The sequence below is a fragment of the Bactrocera latifrons genome, unplaced genomic scaffold (assembly GCF_001853355.1).
Source record: "Bactrocera latifrons isolate USDA-ARS-PBARC rearing strain unplaced genomic scaffold, ASM185335v1 scaffold_96, whole genome shotgun sequence".
Taxonomy (NCBI): domain Eukaryota; kingdom Metazoa; phylum Arthropoda; class Insecta; order Diptera; family Tephritidae; genus Bactrocera; species Bactrocera latifrons.
The window spans coordinates 853,933-868,310 of NW_017537667.1; the positions used below are offsets into that span (position 1 = coordinate 853,933).

Consider the following 14,378-nt stretch of genomic DNA (forward strand, 5'->3'; position numbering starts at 1 on the left):
GCCAATTGACATTTCAAAGTTGTGCCAGAAGCACGAAAAAATCCAATTTGCAAATTGCGATCAACAGTGCTAGTTTCTTATTATTTGTTCGTCAATTTATCTATTTGTTGTCAGGTTGTGAAAAATTTCAATATATTGTTCATATTGTAGTGTTTATTTGTAATTGTAAAGTTGAGAAACATAACAAGTRTTCATGTACAGTAAATCAAAGTGCAAATCAGTTTTAACCCCAACGCCAATTAAATGAACACGCGAATTCCGATGGCGAAGAGCTGCCGCTACAATTGTAACTAAAGGAGGCTGCTCCCGCACCCCACCCGGTATCTAAAAAATTTTGGTCATTGGTTTTGTTGTTGTAAAGTGCTAACGTRTATTAGCAGTAACTGTTATATCGGCAGAAATACCGTCAGGCCTGCACCTTTAACATTCAAAGGTGATAAACGCAAAAGTTATTTTATAAAGCAAAAAACTGCAATAAAATTATAAATATATATATGAAATCTTAGTAACGCACAGTTGTAGATTTGCRTGGGTGTTATGTTGACCGCCGACTGGAAATAAAAAAAAGTATTACAAAATGGATGTTGCTGTAGTGATTGATACGCAAATAACAGAATATCTAGAAGACAGAAAATGCGCGCTGGARGAAATGAAGCAAGCTATTCAAGCAGTGGGCGCAAATTTTCAACGCGTGCTGGTACTGTTTACACACACATACTATATTTTACCATGCCTAATAGACAGTAATTTATGCCAATTTTTCTTAACTGTAGTTTGATAAACTCGATTTTGGCGAAACGAATATGCTAGAAACTTTCTACAATGCAGATGTGGCCATAATTGATTTGAGTATATTGGTRCAACAGCGTTCACTTTCCTATCATCTGGGCGTACGTGAAAGTTTCGGTATGAAAGGGAATATAATCGTATACAATGATATGCARTCCAAGCAAACATTGTGCCTTAAGGTGAGCTTAATACCCGAAATAATATAAATAAAAATCGCGCTCTTGCGCTTGTTACTAACAAAGACCTTGGATTAAGATAAGTGCTTTCTGCCGTTACAACAACAACAACATAAGTGCTTTCATTACTTCGCTAGCGATATATGTACGTTTAATCTACATTTTAAAAATCGAACAACGGACATCTAATCATGTCTGATGAACTTCATCCATAATTTGATGCATTTATTAAATAAGGATATGACATTCATATGTTTGTATGCTATATGTACTTAATAAAATATAAATTTGTTAGATTTTCTTTTGCGTTAATAAAGTGTCCATATGGTCTCACAAATTAGGCAGTCGCAGGATCTGCTGCCAATGACTTTAACGTTAATATAAAAGACAACTATTTTCAATCGATACATATATCAACATATTATAATAAACTTCCGTTTTATGGCTGAAACGAAAAGCATTCACATTCCACCTTTTGATTGGTATGCAATACTATTCCTCCACATCCCCCACCATCATAACAAACCGCCTACATATTCGGCTTATCTAACCAGTTAGTGTATACAAGCAAATGAAAATAAAAAGTGCAATAAAAAATCACACGTGAAACCACAACAATTGTGTAATATTTGCCACATTTGTAATCGTATATAATTGCTTTTATTGTTGCTACTTTAGCTGCCGTATTCATTTTCCTACAAAAGTTTTCAATGTTTTTGTTGAACCTAATAATAAATCCACACCACTAAATAAATTAATTTAAATGTTGTACTAGCCGCTTTATGCTTTGTTTTTGTTATCTTTGCTCGAATTTTGTTGTTGTTCACGYAATTCGGGCTCTTGCGACGTCGGCGTTAACTTTTTGTTTTGTGTACTGTTGATTGCATATGTGTGTGCGTGAACAGTTTGTTTTGCTTGCATTTTTGTTTTGTTGTTTCTTCCGCGTTTGTTTACTTTATAAATTTATACGAAAATGTGGTTACTGCCTTTTCACTTTATTTCTTCATTTTTTTTTTTACCGGTTGCTGGACTTCTAGCCCGAATTGTTAATATTGTTAATCTCGTATATATACATTTTTAATTATTTCATACTGGTTGTGGTTCGTTGGCTTTTATGCTAATTGGATAGCGTGAAGCCACTTCCGCTGTTTATATTGTTATCGATTGTAGTGATATATGGAAATTTATCGAAAGAAGCTAAATTTATTTTATATAAAATATGTATTATATATATWTTTTTTAAGCTCTTAATGTTCGCGTTTTTCAGCTTTCATGTGCCAATTATCAATTTCTATCGTACAAACGAAACGAAGAGACTTCCACCTGTTTTTTAACCAACTTCAACAAGGAACTGCCAGCGGATACTAAAATGCCAACACTACTGTCGCGTTTGAAGCGTCTTTTGCAGGATGTAGAAATTCAATCCAAGTATTTTAGTTTTAGTTACAAKTAATAATAATATTTTAATATTCTCCTTCTATCTCCTTTCAAAAGGGCGCATATGCGTGAAAAATTTCTATCCGATTTGCGTTCAGCGCGTGAAGCTTACGGAGCGAATGCACCGAAATTGCAAAAATTTCTCCATGACATGCGTAAGCGTTTGGATGATGTACATGTTCTATCCGGTGAAGTGGTACACAGTTTTATGTGTTCACTACGCGATGTACAAGATTACGATGCAATGGTGCGCTTGGTGAGCGATCTACGAAACATACCAAACACACGAAAATATGTTGAGACAGGAAATATGAGTTTTCTTTATGCGTTCGCTTTGAATCGTCGTAATCGCAAAGGTGATCGCGAGAAAGCGTTAGCATCATCGCTAAGGGCATTAGAGAAAAAAGAGAACGAGTTCCCTGATATGCTGTGCCTATGTGGACGAATTTATAAAGATATATTTGTTGAATCCGATTATGAGGATAAAGATAGTTTGAAGAATGCCATAAAATGGTATCGGCAAAGTTTTGAGGTACAACCGAATGAATATGCCGGTATAAACTTAGCTACCTTGTTAGTAATTGATGGAAAAGAATTTAGCAATACGGAGGAGTTGCAAAATATTGGTATAACATTGAATAATCTCATTGGTAAAAAGGGGAGCTTGTCGTCACTGACTGAATATTGGGATGTGGCCACCTTTTTTGAGATTTCCGTGCTCGCAGAAGATTACGCGAAAGCGATACAGGCGGCAGAGTGCATGTTCAAATTGAAGCCACCTAATTGGTATCTCAAGTCAACAATTGGTAATATATCGTTGATACATCGCTTYCGTAAGAAACCTGAGGATCATATTTACTCCATAGAAGAGCAAATATTTCAATTTTGGATCGATTTTTTTATGGTAGCTACCAATACAGAGGAGATCACTAGCGTACGCATGCCGATACTCGTAAGTTTGATTTTAAACGGATTTTTCTGGTTAATGAAAATATCTATTTTTGTGTTTCTTTAGATCTTGGAACCACAGAAAATTTACATGCCAAGTTATGTCAACATTAATATGGATGCTGATGAAAAATCAATACAAATTATAAATATTTGTTTAGCGCACTCGAAGAATGCTTGTAAAAAGGTGCATGATTTCGTCTTCAATGCTTCACAAATTAAGTCTGTAAGCTTGTATAAACGGGATGATCGTTGTGCATATCTTTATGTGCATCATAACTCAGATGATTTCCAAATATATTTTCCCTCCACGGAATGTCGTCAAAAATTTTATGAGCTCATACTGGAAATGGCTTCAGATCAAGAGGTGTTTGTTAATCTTGACGTCGATGAAGTGCGGCAAATTGAGGTGTGTACTATATTTTCTTCTATCGCTTAAATCTTTTTCTAACTGAAAATCGATTTGTTTACTTATTCTTTAGTATGAATACGATTATGATGACCAAAATCGGAAAATAATACTGGGAAAAGGCACATACGGAACTGTCTACGCGGCACGTGACAAACACACTCAAGTACGCATTGCCATAAAAGAAGTGCCAGAGCGTAACTCACAGGACGTGCAACCGTTGCACGAAGAAATCAAACTRCATTCGCAGCTGCGTCATCGTAACATCGTGCAGGTGCTTCATTGCTACATATTTTATTGTTATACATTAAAAAAAAAAGAGTAATTATTAATAAAAATATTTTTCAGTACTTGGGCTCCATATCAGAAGATGGCTTCTTTAAGATTTTCATGGAGCAAGTGCCCGGCGGTTCACTCTCGGATTTGCTGGAAAAGAAATGGGGTCCGCTCAAGGATAATGAGTCCACCATGGCTTTCTATTCGAAACAAATACTCGAAGGCCTCAAATATCTACACGAACAGAAGATTGTGCATCGCGATATCAAGGGTGACAATGTATTGGTGAACACCTACAGTGGTGTGGTGAAAATATCAGATTTTGGCACATCAAAACGTTTAGCYGGCATTAATCCCATGACGGAGACATTTACCGGCACACTACAGTACATGGCGCCGGAGGTGATCGATCAAGGTTTTCGTGGTTATGGACCTGCAGCAGATATATGGTCATTCGGTTGTACGAATGTCGAAATGGCAACGGGCAAACCGCCGTTCATTGAGTTGGGTTGTGCGCAAGCGGCCATGTTTAAAGTTGGTTACTATAAAAAGCATCCCAATATACCAGAGGAGCTATCACCTATGGCTCGAAATTTCATTTTACGCTGCTTTGCCATTAGCGTAACGGATCGGCCAACATCAGCGCAGTTATTGGAAGATCCGTTCTTGAATGAGTATGAAGTAGTGTATAGCATTGTAGACATTTAATTTTTCATTTTTTTCATTTTGTGTAGTAAACATCGTAAATTGCGCTTGAACCCACCATCTTCATCGGAATTCGGCCGCAGCATTTCAGTGCCCGCCGATCGTTTAGTAAATAAGTCTACCTTGCCTGCCCTTATAAGTTCAATCAGCGCCAACACCTGTAATACTCCCACCACGCCTGAATTAGAGTTAGTTTTRCGCTTTTCAATTGTAATTTTATACTATTTTATTAATTTTTTCGTGCATATTTAGAATAACACATGCGTCTTCCGTCGATATCGATGARCTGCCGAGCACACAGTTCGCTCTGGAACGYCGCAACTCATCCGGCTTTCTGCTTTCTCCCGAAATTGAGGCTTCCACACCGTCGCTGCGCACAAATGCGAGCGAAACCAGTGAAACTGACGGCTTCTATCGTTTGAAGAAGGATTCGCAGCGTCGCACTACACTATCGAAGGTGCTGCGCATGGACGAGGATAAGATTTGCAATTTATGGATGGAACGTATTCAAACGGATCATAAAATAAGCGTGTTAATAACAAAAACCGAATTACAAACTCTAATACGTGGACTACGCGAATATATTGTGAATGAGAAGGAGAAGAATTTAGAGGCTACCATAATTGGACTGAAACACTCACTAAACGACGATGTTGCTGTCGATCATTTACATCTAGCTTTATATGCCTTCCAAGATGCTGTCGTCACAGTGTTGCGTTCACATTTCATTAAACCGCATTGGATGTTCGCGTTGGATAATTTGGTGAAAAGTGCCGTGCAAGCGGCGGTCACCATTTTATCGCCAGGTTTGTGACAMATGCCACCGAAATAGGCTTTGCATTTTTATTGTTCACATTTTTTTTTCTTTGTTTTAGAGCTTGGCGCCAACTTGGCTGGCAAGGAACTTTCCTGCAATGATGACGAGAGCGTCAATAATCCACAACACACCTCAACGGATAGTCAAGAGAAGATAACCGGCGAACAGACTATAGTCACACTACCCGAAGAGGATGACGGCAACTTTGTGCCGAGTGAATGTGTGCGCATCCTACGCGATATGCGAGATAGCGACAAACAATTCCAGCGTCAGCATTTGGAACAACAAAAGCTGCTATTGAAAGCGCATCGCAACTTAAGCAAAGAGTTAGCACACATCTTTGCTGGCCCGCGCAAAGCGAGGTGAGTTTTGCTTAACTATTTTGTGGTGAAAATAMATAAATATTTATATAATATGATACGTCATTTCACTTCACGCTGCAGACGTCCATTCGCCAATCTTCATCGTCGCGCCCAGCACACCGCCGCACAAAAACACAATTTTAGTCGCTCATTGAATAAACGTACTTATGATATTTGCGAAATTGATGAGCAGCTGGCACAATGGCTCACTAATCACGGCATCGACGAATTCTCACAGACAATAATCCTGAATGAGGGCTTTACTTATGAAGATTTTGTGTTCAATACAGAGAAATTAGATCTGATGCGTTTGGAATTGAGGTTGGTGACACAAAAAATTCAACCATATTTTCTTCTAAGCAAACTTCAATTATTTTCAGACTGGGCGTTGAAGTGCGTCTATGGAAGTTGATCAACCAAACACGCATGGGTATGGATATTATTGATGCGGAGAGCACTTGTAGTCAGCACACCAATGCACAAAGCATTGATAGTGTCGGTGCCTTAAAGCGTAGTAAAACTGCAGTACCAAATTATAGAAGCAGAAGTGAGAGTAGTCGCAAGCGAATTTTAAATGCGAATGCGGCTAACAATAATACCAGCGCTAATGATAATACCAACGCCAATACGCGACAAACTGAAAGTGAATATGATTCTTGTAGTGAATGAATTACAAATCGAGCACATAACCTATACCTGTATCATATACGAGTATGTGTGTTAGTTCATATGTGTCATTGGTTTCATACATCTGTGGGCGCCTAGCGCCTCTAAATTCTGTCATTGTTGTTGTTCTCAATTTCGTTCCGTTTTAAGATTTAGCACTTATCTGCATGCATACATAAAAAAAAGAAAAAAAAAAAACAAAAAACTACTAACCTCTGCTAAAACGCATAAATCACTACAATCAAAAGCAAATAGAAATAATAATAAAAATCTAATATATATTTTCTAATGTTATACAAGTTAAAAATTTAGTTAAGCCGCAAGTTATAAATAAAAAATGAGCATAATTCTGTTAATAACTATTAAATAACTACTTCTGAGGATTTCTATGTGAGCTGTCAGCAGGTGAGATGAATATATAGCGGGTAAGTTAATATTCTTTTTTTTATTTACTTGTCTCGATATAGTAGTTGATATTTTTATTAAWTTTGTTTTATCGTATATATGTATGTAATAACGCGATGCCAAATTTAGCTGTTACTAGAACTACTAAGTTAAATTATAAAAATAATTGGTTACAAACGCGAAAACTTCTCATCAAAATTTGTCTAAAAGCTTAAATACTTCTCAAGAGCATTTCAGCTGACTTTCCTAATCACCTTTCTATGTTTTTTCTTTTTTGTTTTTATTTTTTTTAATTTTTATTTATTTTTTTACTTTTTTTTAATTTTTAATTTTTTTGGTTTTATTTATTTTTTGTTTTTTGCTGTTGTTTGTTTTGTCCTTGAAAGTTAACAACTCTCTCTCAAACATTGATATTGATTAGAGGAATTTTTTATGCGAGTATATTTAAAAAAATGTTTGTAATTAAATAAAAAACCGTTGTTTGTTTTATTAACTTTTTACAAGTTCGTTTGCTCTTTTATTTTTTTGTTTAATTTTTTTAAGTCTTTGATGACGTTGCACTTTATGGTTTATATATTTATCTATGTCAATAATTATACTCATAAACAATTTCATTCTTATAAATTCGCTCTCTCTTATAAAACAATTGAATCTCTTCGTTATGTTGCTGCTAGTTGTTTTCATAACTGTTGTCATTGTTGTTGTTGTTGCTGCTAATATTGCATTCGCTCGGAATGCCCTCACTAATTTTGTTGCTGTTGTTGTTATTTTWATCATATTTGTTGCTGTCATTACATCGCTAACGGCTGGCACATGTCGGAGAATTTATGCCTTGGACTCCGATTCGTTGGTAGTGGCCTGTGATTGCGCGTCGCTGGACTTGCCATCATCGACCTTGCCGAACACACAGCATGGGCATTTCTCTTTCAATGCCAAACGGTATTTGGGATGGCTAGTTGAGCGCAAAGTAGTGTGTGTGTGTGTGAGAGACAGAGAGAGGAAAAGCGATGAGTTGGAGTTCACCAATAGGTCAGGTTTTAATATCTCCACACACTTACCTGATACCGTAGACAATGGGGTTGTAGCAAGCGGCCGATTTGGCGAAGCAAGCACCCCATATGGTGTTCAGTGGTGTCAAACCCTCGAATTTGAACAGGCCCATGCAGTTGATCACTAAGTATGGTGTCCACGCCATGAACCACAGTGAGATGGTGACTAGCGCAACCTTGGCCAGTTTGCCCTCGGCACTCTTCTCGGCATCCTCAGAGGAGCGCAGAGATTTGACATTCATTTTCTTGGCTTGTTCGCGCATGGCCTTCTCGTGAGCTGATACAGCCTAAATGTCAAAGAGCGTATAGAATATATTTTATAGTTTATTTCTTTATTTCTTGTGTTAAATGCGCGCACTTACAGCAATGATGAACCAGTAAGAGTAGCAAATCAAGAATAACGGCACGTAGTAGACGAAGATGGAGTARAAGATCAAGTATGATCGTGGATTCCAATCGCGCTCCAAGTAATCAATACCGCATGATGTCAAATTGCCCTCAGGCACATACCTTTAAAAGTAAGTGTTAAGCATCGCTTGTCAATGTAAATATTTAGCAAGCGCAGCTCACCTGCTCCAGCCGAAGACYGGCGCCAATGTCCAAATGCTGCCCATTGCCCAGATGAAGGCGATTTTCATCAGCGCCAATTTAATCGTCATTGGTCGTCCTGCTACACCCTTGACAATGACTTGATAACGATCCAGAGAGATCATGCACATCGACCAAATGGAACTGCAACCAAAGGCCGAGCCCAAACCACCATATAGATCGCACATGGCCGGTCCCAAGACCCAGGTTTCGAAATACAAATTGATACCCATCATCGGCGTATTTGTGATCATTATACCGAAATCAGATAGCGCTAAGTTGATGACCAGCAGGTTAGCGGGTGTACGTAATGATTTCGTTGTTGAGAATATATAAATCACCACGCCATTTCCACACCATGAAATCATACCGATGATGATCATGTACGCCGTTAGGATTTTCGCCCAGATGGGATCCATAGCTGGGAATTGATTCCAGTACGGGTGAATTAAGTGTGCCATATCGGGCGTGACCTGTGTGTGGAGAGAGAACRCAAGGGAGTTAAATATGTGAAGAAAATGAACTTTTTTAGGATAATATATTGAAGAGATTTTATGAGCATAGCTTAGTTTTTCTATTTACCTTGTCTGTGACTGAACCATTGGACAGCGCGGCAAAGTGTGGCCCCAAGGATTGTAAACTAAAATTGAGTAAATCGGTAGTGAGTTTAGTAATAAATAATGACTTGGTATTCTTGTGAAATTCAAGCATTTATTTAAACGAATGCACTTTCGGAGAGCTTTTTTTACTGTGTCAAGCTTTGAAAATATTCCTAGATTGACTAAACTTTAAGTGCTGGTTTCGTGATAAAAAAAGAAGATAAGAGGTTAAGAAAATCGTTGCATTCCTTTACGGCCAAATTTCGATTCAGGAGGGTATCTAAATCGAGTAAATAATTCCTTTCACTCCCACACTATAAATTTAATCCCCTTAAAAAGAGTATTTTTTCTATAAAAAAAGATTTTTATTTGAAGATAGGTTGGGTTGATATGCAGGTTTTGAAGATCTTGGGTAACCTATTTTTTCACGACTAAATCTCCTTCTGGTGATATTTAGTGAGAAATATGCTGATATTTGTAGRCAATTATCTGCAGAACGAGGCTTTGTCAGATACTCCATATTGAAGAAGAATAACTAGTGTGACCGTTTTCACTATCTTATGTGATCTTTAAAAGTTCATCGACCATATTATTCACAGAAATTGTGGAGCAATCCTGGAAAAGAGATTCGCACTGTGGTCTTTAGCAAGTCCCTGATTTTTGGTTGCTCTGGTASCGTAGGGCGGCAATTCCACAAAGTAAGTTTGATTTTGAAACCACTCCAATATACGCGGTAGAACCTCTAACCCACGACAAAATTTCGAGCTACTTGTTTTGAAGGAAGCTTTTTCGTTCCACAGCATATTCTACAGCCCACAGCCCACAGTTATGATCCACTGGTGGCTTAAAAACACACAATGACTTTCAAACTACACCATTTTTGTAATTTTGTTTATACATTTTAATTYACCAACGCATACCTATCCATTATTGAGTTGTTGTTCGGTGGGTATTGGTCTATAAGCCTTTAAATGCTTTCGTGCCGAGAGACCGTTTTTAATTTTTTTAAATTTAATTTACGTTCAAAAAAGATGCAAATTAAAGATTAAATCTCATTTCTTTCAAAGTAAATTTTTTTTTTTTGTTATTTTTTGGGTTAATTCCCGGAGTGGACTGTTCGCGGCGATTTGTCGTTAGAACCTGCGAGCTAACCGCACGCTGCTATTGCATTTATAGGTTCGCCGGTCCTTCAGTCTCGCATAAAGACAAAAGCCACGCTAATGAGTTCACTAAATTAAATTATGAACTAAGCGGCACGCTTGCCATGGAAGAAAGCGTGTGCGTTTGTTAGTTTATGTGCAAATGCAACTAAATTTAAAAATATTTGRAAAAAATAACGGAAAATGTTTTAAACCGTTGTTGATGATAATCACTGTTGAGATAATGCTGCTTGTGAGGGCATACATTATAATGACGGTAATAATGATAATAATTAGTACTTTACATTTCATAATGATGATTGTGAGAGCATACGAGGGATGTTTGATCAGTTAGTTAGTTTTTAAGTTGCATTCTTTCTGAAATAAGGAGGCCTTGAAACTCTAATGAATTGTTCGATGATGTCCTCTCTATGWAACTTGTTGTTTATTTTTATGGATTTTATTCTTCCAAGAGCTATGCTTTCGCCGATCTAACCCTGTTTGGATCAGTAAGTATCAATTTGTTGTTGATATTTTTATCAGTCTAACACTGTAAGAAATTAGGGATTGTTCTCAAGATCATCGTATTTTCAATGCGCTCCATCGTTTGAGAATTGCTTTTCAACTACGATGTGTGGTAATTTGTCACACTAGACGAAATTCGCTTAGACAGTGTTTATGAGTTATCAGTGTAGTGTCAAAATTTCTGCTTGATATTTCAAGGAGGTGGCATAATTTTAAGAATATGTCTGTAGAGTAGACTTCGACAAGAACGAACAACTAATGTAATGTAATGTTCGCAACTAATATTGCCTGAAGAATAGTTCGTTATGTTATGACAACGGGCTTCTTATATATAAGAGTATATTCGGGAATCGTCAACCTCAATCAATCATCCGTCCGAATTGGACAGTTCTATTAAACCCTTGTAACTATATTAGCGCTCGCCGACTACTTTCATAACGGACGTTAGTTGAGTGAAACTGGACCGAATTTGTAGTTGCGAGTCAAAAAAACACACGGACTTAACAAGTTACGCTAGTAGGTGTGAGATTTTCTAAAATTTGCATGCACTTCTTCTAAGCTCATTATATCTACACTTTCACAACTATTCTTCCCATATTTTGTGCATACAAACACACATGAGTGCTTGCATAAAAACATAACGGTGCAGTTTTGTAAATATTTTTAGCAAACACAAATGTGTAGACTTGGTAAGTGCCGACATTGGCCGCCTTGACGATTATTTTGGGTTATTGTTTGTATACCATCTTTTAACGRTATATTTTTCGCTCGATGCCAATGTCAATACAACATTTCAACGGCTTCGCAAGTGTTTCAATGTTTCGCCAAAACGAGATATTTACAAATATGCACATGTATGTATCTTTATGTATGTATATTTGTTATTAAATATTTCATTATCAGTGTTTGAAATAAGAAAATAAGYAGCAATAAGCAATTATCACTTATACAACACCTAAGATCGATTTCAGTTGCCTGCAATCAATAACTGGCTTTCAAGTACGACAGTGCGTATGAGTTATGAAGGTTGCATATGATAGAATCTTATTTGATGAAGTGTGTTTGATGACCGTTTCCGGCTAATATATAGAAAAATAGATTTATCGCATATCGCTCCGATCTTATCAGAAGTTTTAATTTCCGTATCTTTCTTCTGAGCAGTTKTCGATCCCTTTCTATACCAACATTTTTTTTTTGGATTCTTTGAACATCCAAAAGTTTATATTTTAATTGCAACAGGATTTGGGATAATTTTTCATATTCAGGGGTGTTGTGGAATCCAAGACAGAATTGCTTAGCTGTCAGAATTGCAAACCAATTCTGATTTCCAATGGTGTCACAGGTGTCATAGAATCTGATCGGATTTTTGCCTTTTCGAACATATGCAAAATCAATATTCGAATCAGCGTTTACTACTGTGACAAAACAAGCATATGAATACATTTATAAAATAAAGAATAAAGACGCATTTGGGTGTTAAATTTCGTTTGTCATTGTTTAAATGACTTAAGCACTTTTTTTCTAAATTTGGCGGGCAGGATAGAAAAAAAAAACTGAACGTCATGTGGAATTGGGGCAAAGTTTATTATCTTTGGCATTAAATTATCTTCTATTGAAACTAAAAAAAACTAAGAAAGGTTTAGTTTGAACATATATTTAAATTAAAATTTGTTTAGACCAAAAAAAAATTTGTTTTTCAAATTTTCAAAGTTTTTATAATTTTACACTTTTTTTTGAAATTTTCAATTTAATTTAAACATAAGTTATTAAAGAATATGACTTTTTTGTTTCGGAAAGAAATCTTGACCTGCATCCTGCCCGCCGTCTGGCATGTCCACATGCGAGAAGCATCTGACAATTGCTTCCCAAAGTCAAAATGTAAAATATTTAGTATCAAAGAAATTTGCTGATGATGTTTAAATATAYAACTATAAACCCTAGAAATTTGTCATTAATCATATATTTATTTCCCTCCCAAAAAAAAACTTCAAAAAATCGATTTTTTTTTTTGCCTCTAAAGCAGGCTTAAATTAATTAAGACATTTCTTGTTTTATTCTTATGTATTCTCCTATAGAAAGAAAGAAAGAAAGGTAAATTAATTAGTAACAATCAAATAACTTCATTTCCTAACTTACATTTCAAATCTGTGTGCGACTATCTTCTTGATTTGTTTCTGACAGCAAAACCGATAAAATTGGTTTCCGTGACACCCAAAAGCGATACAAATTCTGTTTCGAATATCAAACCGGTAATATCTGGATTCATGATACCTACTGCTTTTTTTGAACGGTTTCAATTCTGATTCCGACAACTATCAGATTCCACAACACCCCTGATTATTAGTGAAGAATCAGGTAAAAAGGAAACTTTCGGGTCACTAGGAATAATGTAATGTCAAACCTTCGAGCATATTACCACAACGATAAATATGCAAAGAAAATCCACAAGATRTTTAGAGTCGGCGTAAAATTTGTTGCGTCCGTCATTTGGCGAATAAAAACTAAGCTTTCACTGCAAAAAACGGTGCTTTTTATAGTTCAATTTGCCATTGGCTTYAAAATAAACGGTCTCGCCGATTATTCACTAAGTTTTCGGGGATGATGATCCATACCACGAGTATGAAAATCTTACAGAATATTGATAGACTAAAGCCCTAAAAAAAGCCCTATGTTCCACCTAGGAACTACTGGAATATATACATTAATAGCCGTATATCTCCAGTGCTACCGATCACATTGTGTCACACCATGGACTGTTGGAAAGGTTAAATTTTTAAGCTTCATTCAAAAATTAACTTCGGGAACTTGAAAAAAGCTGTTCAAAAATGAGTGGAAATAATGACAAAATTCGCTATGTTTGGAAATTTTTCGAYAAAAAAGGAAAGGAAGCCGCCGAAGACAATAAAGGCAGTAGATGCTCAAAAGAGGTTGTTATCGGCGAAAAAATCAAAGAGTTCACAAAATAGTTTTGGATAACTGTATATATTTGAGTATGAGAAAGCTCTGTGTAAAGTGGCTGCCGCGCGAGTTCACTTTTGACCAAAAACAACGACGAGTTGTTGWTACGGAGCAGTGTTTGGGGATKTTCCAGCTTAYTAAAATCGAGTTTTTGCGTCKACATGTGACAATGGATGAAATATGGATCCATCATTTCACTCCGCAGTCCAAAGTGTGGAATAAGGCAACAGTCGGCTGGGAAAGTAATGGCGTCTATATTTTCGGATGCGCATGGAATAATTTTTATTTACTACCTTGGAGAAAGAAGGATCATCAACAGCGACTATTAGATAACGTTATTGCACCGATTAAAGGACGAAATCGCCGAAAACAGCATGTAAAGAAAAAGGAAATGCAGCGTGTCACAGGTCAGTGAAAACGATAGCATAAATCCATTAATTGGGCTTCGAATTGTTTTCACAAGCACCGTATTCTCCAGAACTGGCAAATCCACTAATTGTGCTTCGATTTGCCTCCGCATCCACTGTATT

The 14,378-nt window shown here is 36.6% G+C and overlaps 2 protein-coding genes across 3 annotated transcripts; one reads left to right on the forward strand and one right to left on the reverse strand.

The window, feature by feature from the left end:
- The first annotated feature begins 24 nt into the window (after positions 1-24).
- LOC108977821 (mitogen-activated protein kinase kinase kinase 15) lies at positions 25-6,790 on the forward strand. 2 transcript variants are annotated; one of them, XM_018947742.1, is made up of 13 exons: positions 25-433; positions 507-697; positions 774-968; positions 2,233-2,393; positions 2,460-3,354; positions 3,418-3,759; positions 3,833-4,033; positions 4,108-4,709; positions 4,770-4,928; positions 4,993-5,546; positions 5,616-5,919; positions 6,001-6,240; positions 6,300-6,790. In XM_018947742.1, exons 2-13 carry the CDS (start codon positions 578-580, stop codon positions 6,586-6,588), a joined length of 4,062 nt encoding a protein of 1,353 aa, XP_018803287.1. In that variant the 5' UTR covers positions 25-433; positions 507-577; the 3' UTR covers positions 6,589-6,790. The 2 variants fall into 2 exon arrangements, with proteins under 2 accessions (XP_018803287.1, XP_018803288.1); XM_018947743.1 differs by having other exon boundaries at positions 523-697.
- Positions 6,791-7,540: 750 nt separating this feature from the next.
- Positions 7,541-10,379, reverse strand: LOC108977823 (opsin Rh1). Its single transcript, XM_018947745.1, has 6 exons — positions 10,147-10,379; positions 9,210-9,267; positions 8,610-9,100; positions 8,402-8,549; positions 8,049-8,326; positions 7,541-7,942 (listed from the first exon to the last, which is right to left on the reverse strand). Exons 1-6 carry the CDS (start codon positions 10,152-10,154, stop codon positions 7,816-7,818), a joined length of 1,110 nt encoding a protein of 369 aa, XP_018803290.1. The 5' UTR covers positions 10,155-10,379; the 3' UTR covers positions 7,541-7,815.
- Between the last annotated feature and the right edge of the window lie 3,999 nt (positions 10,380-14,378).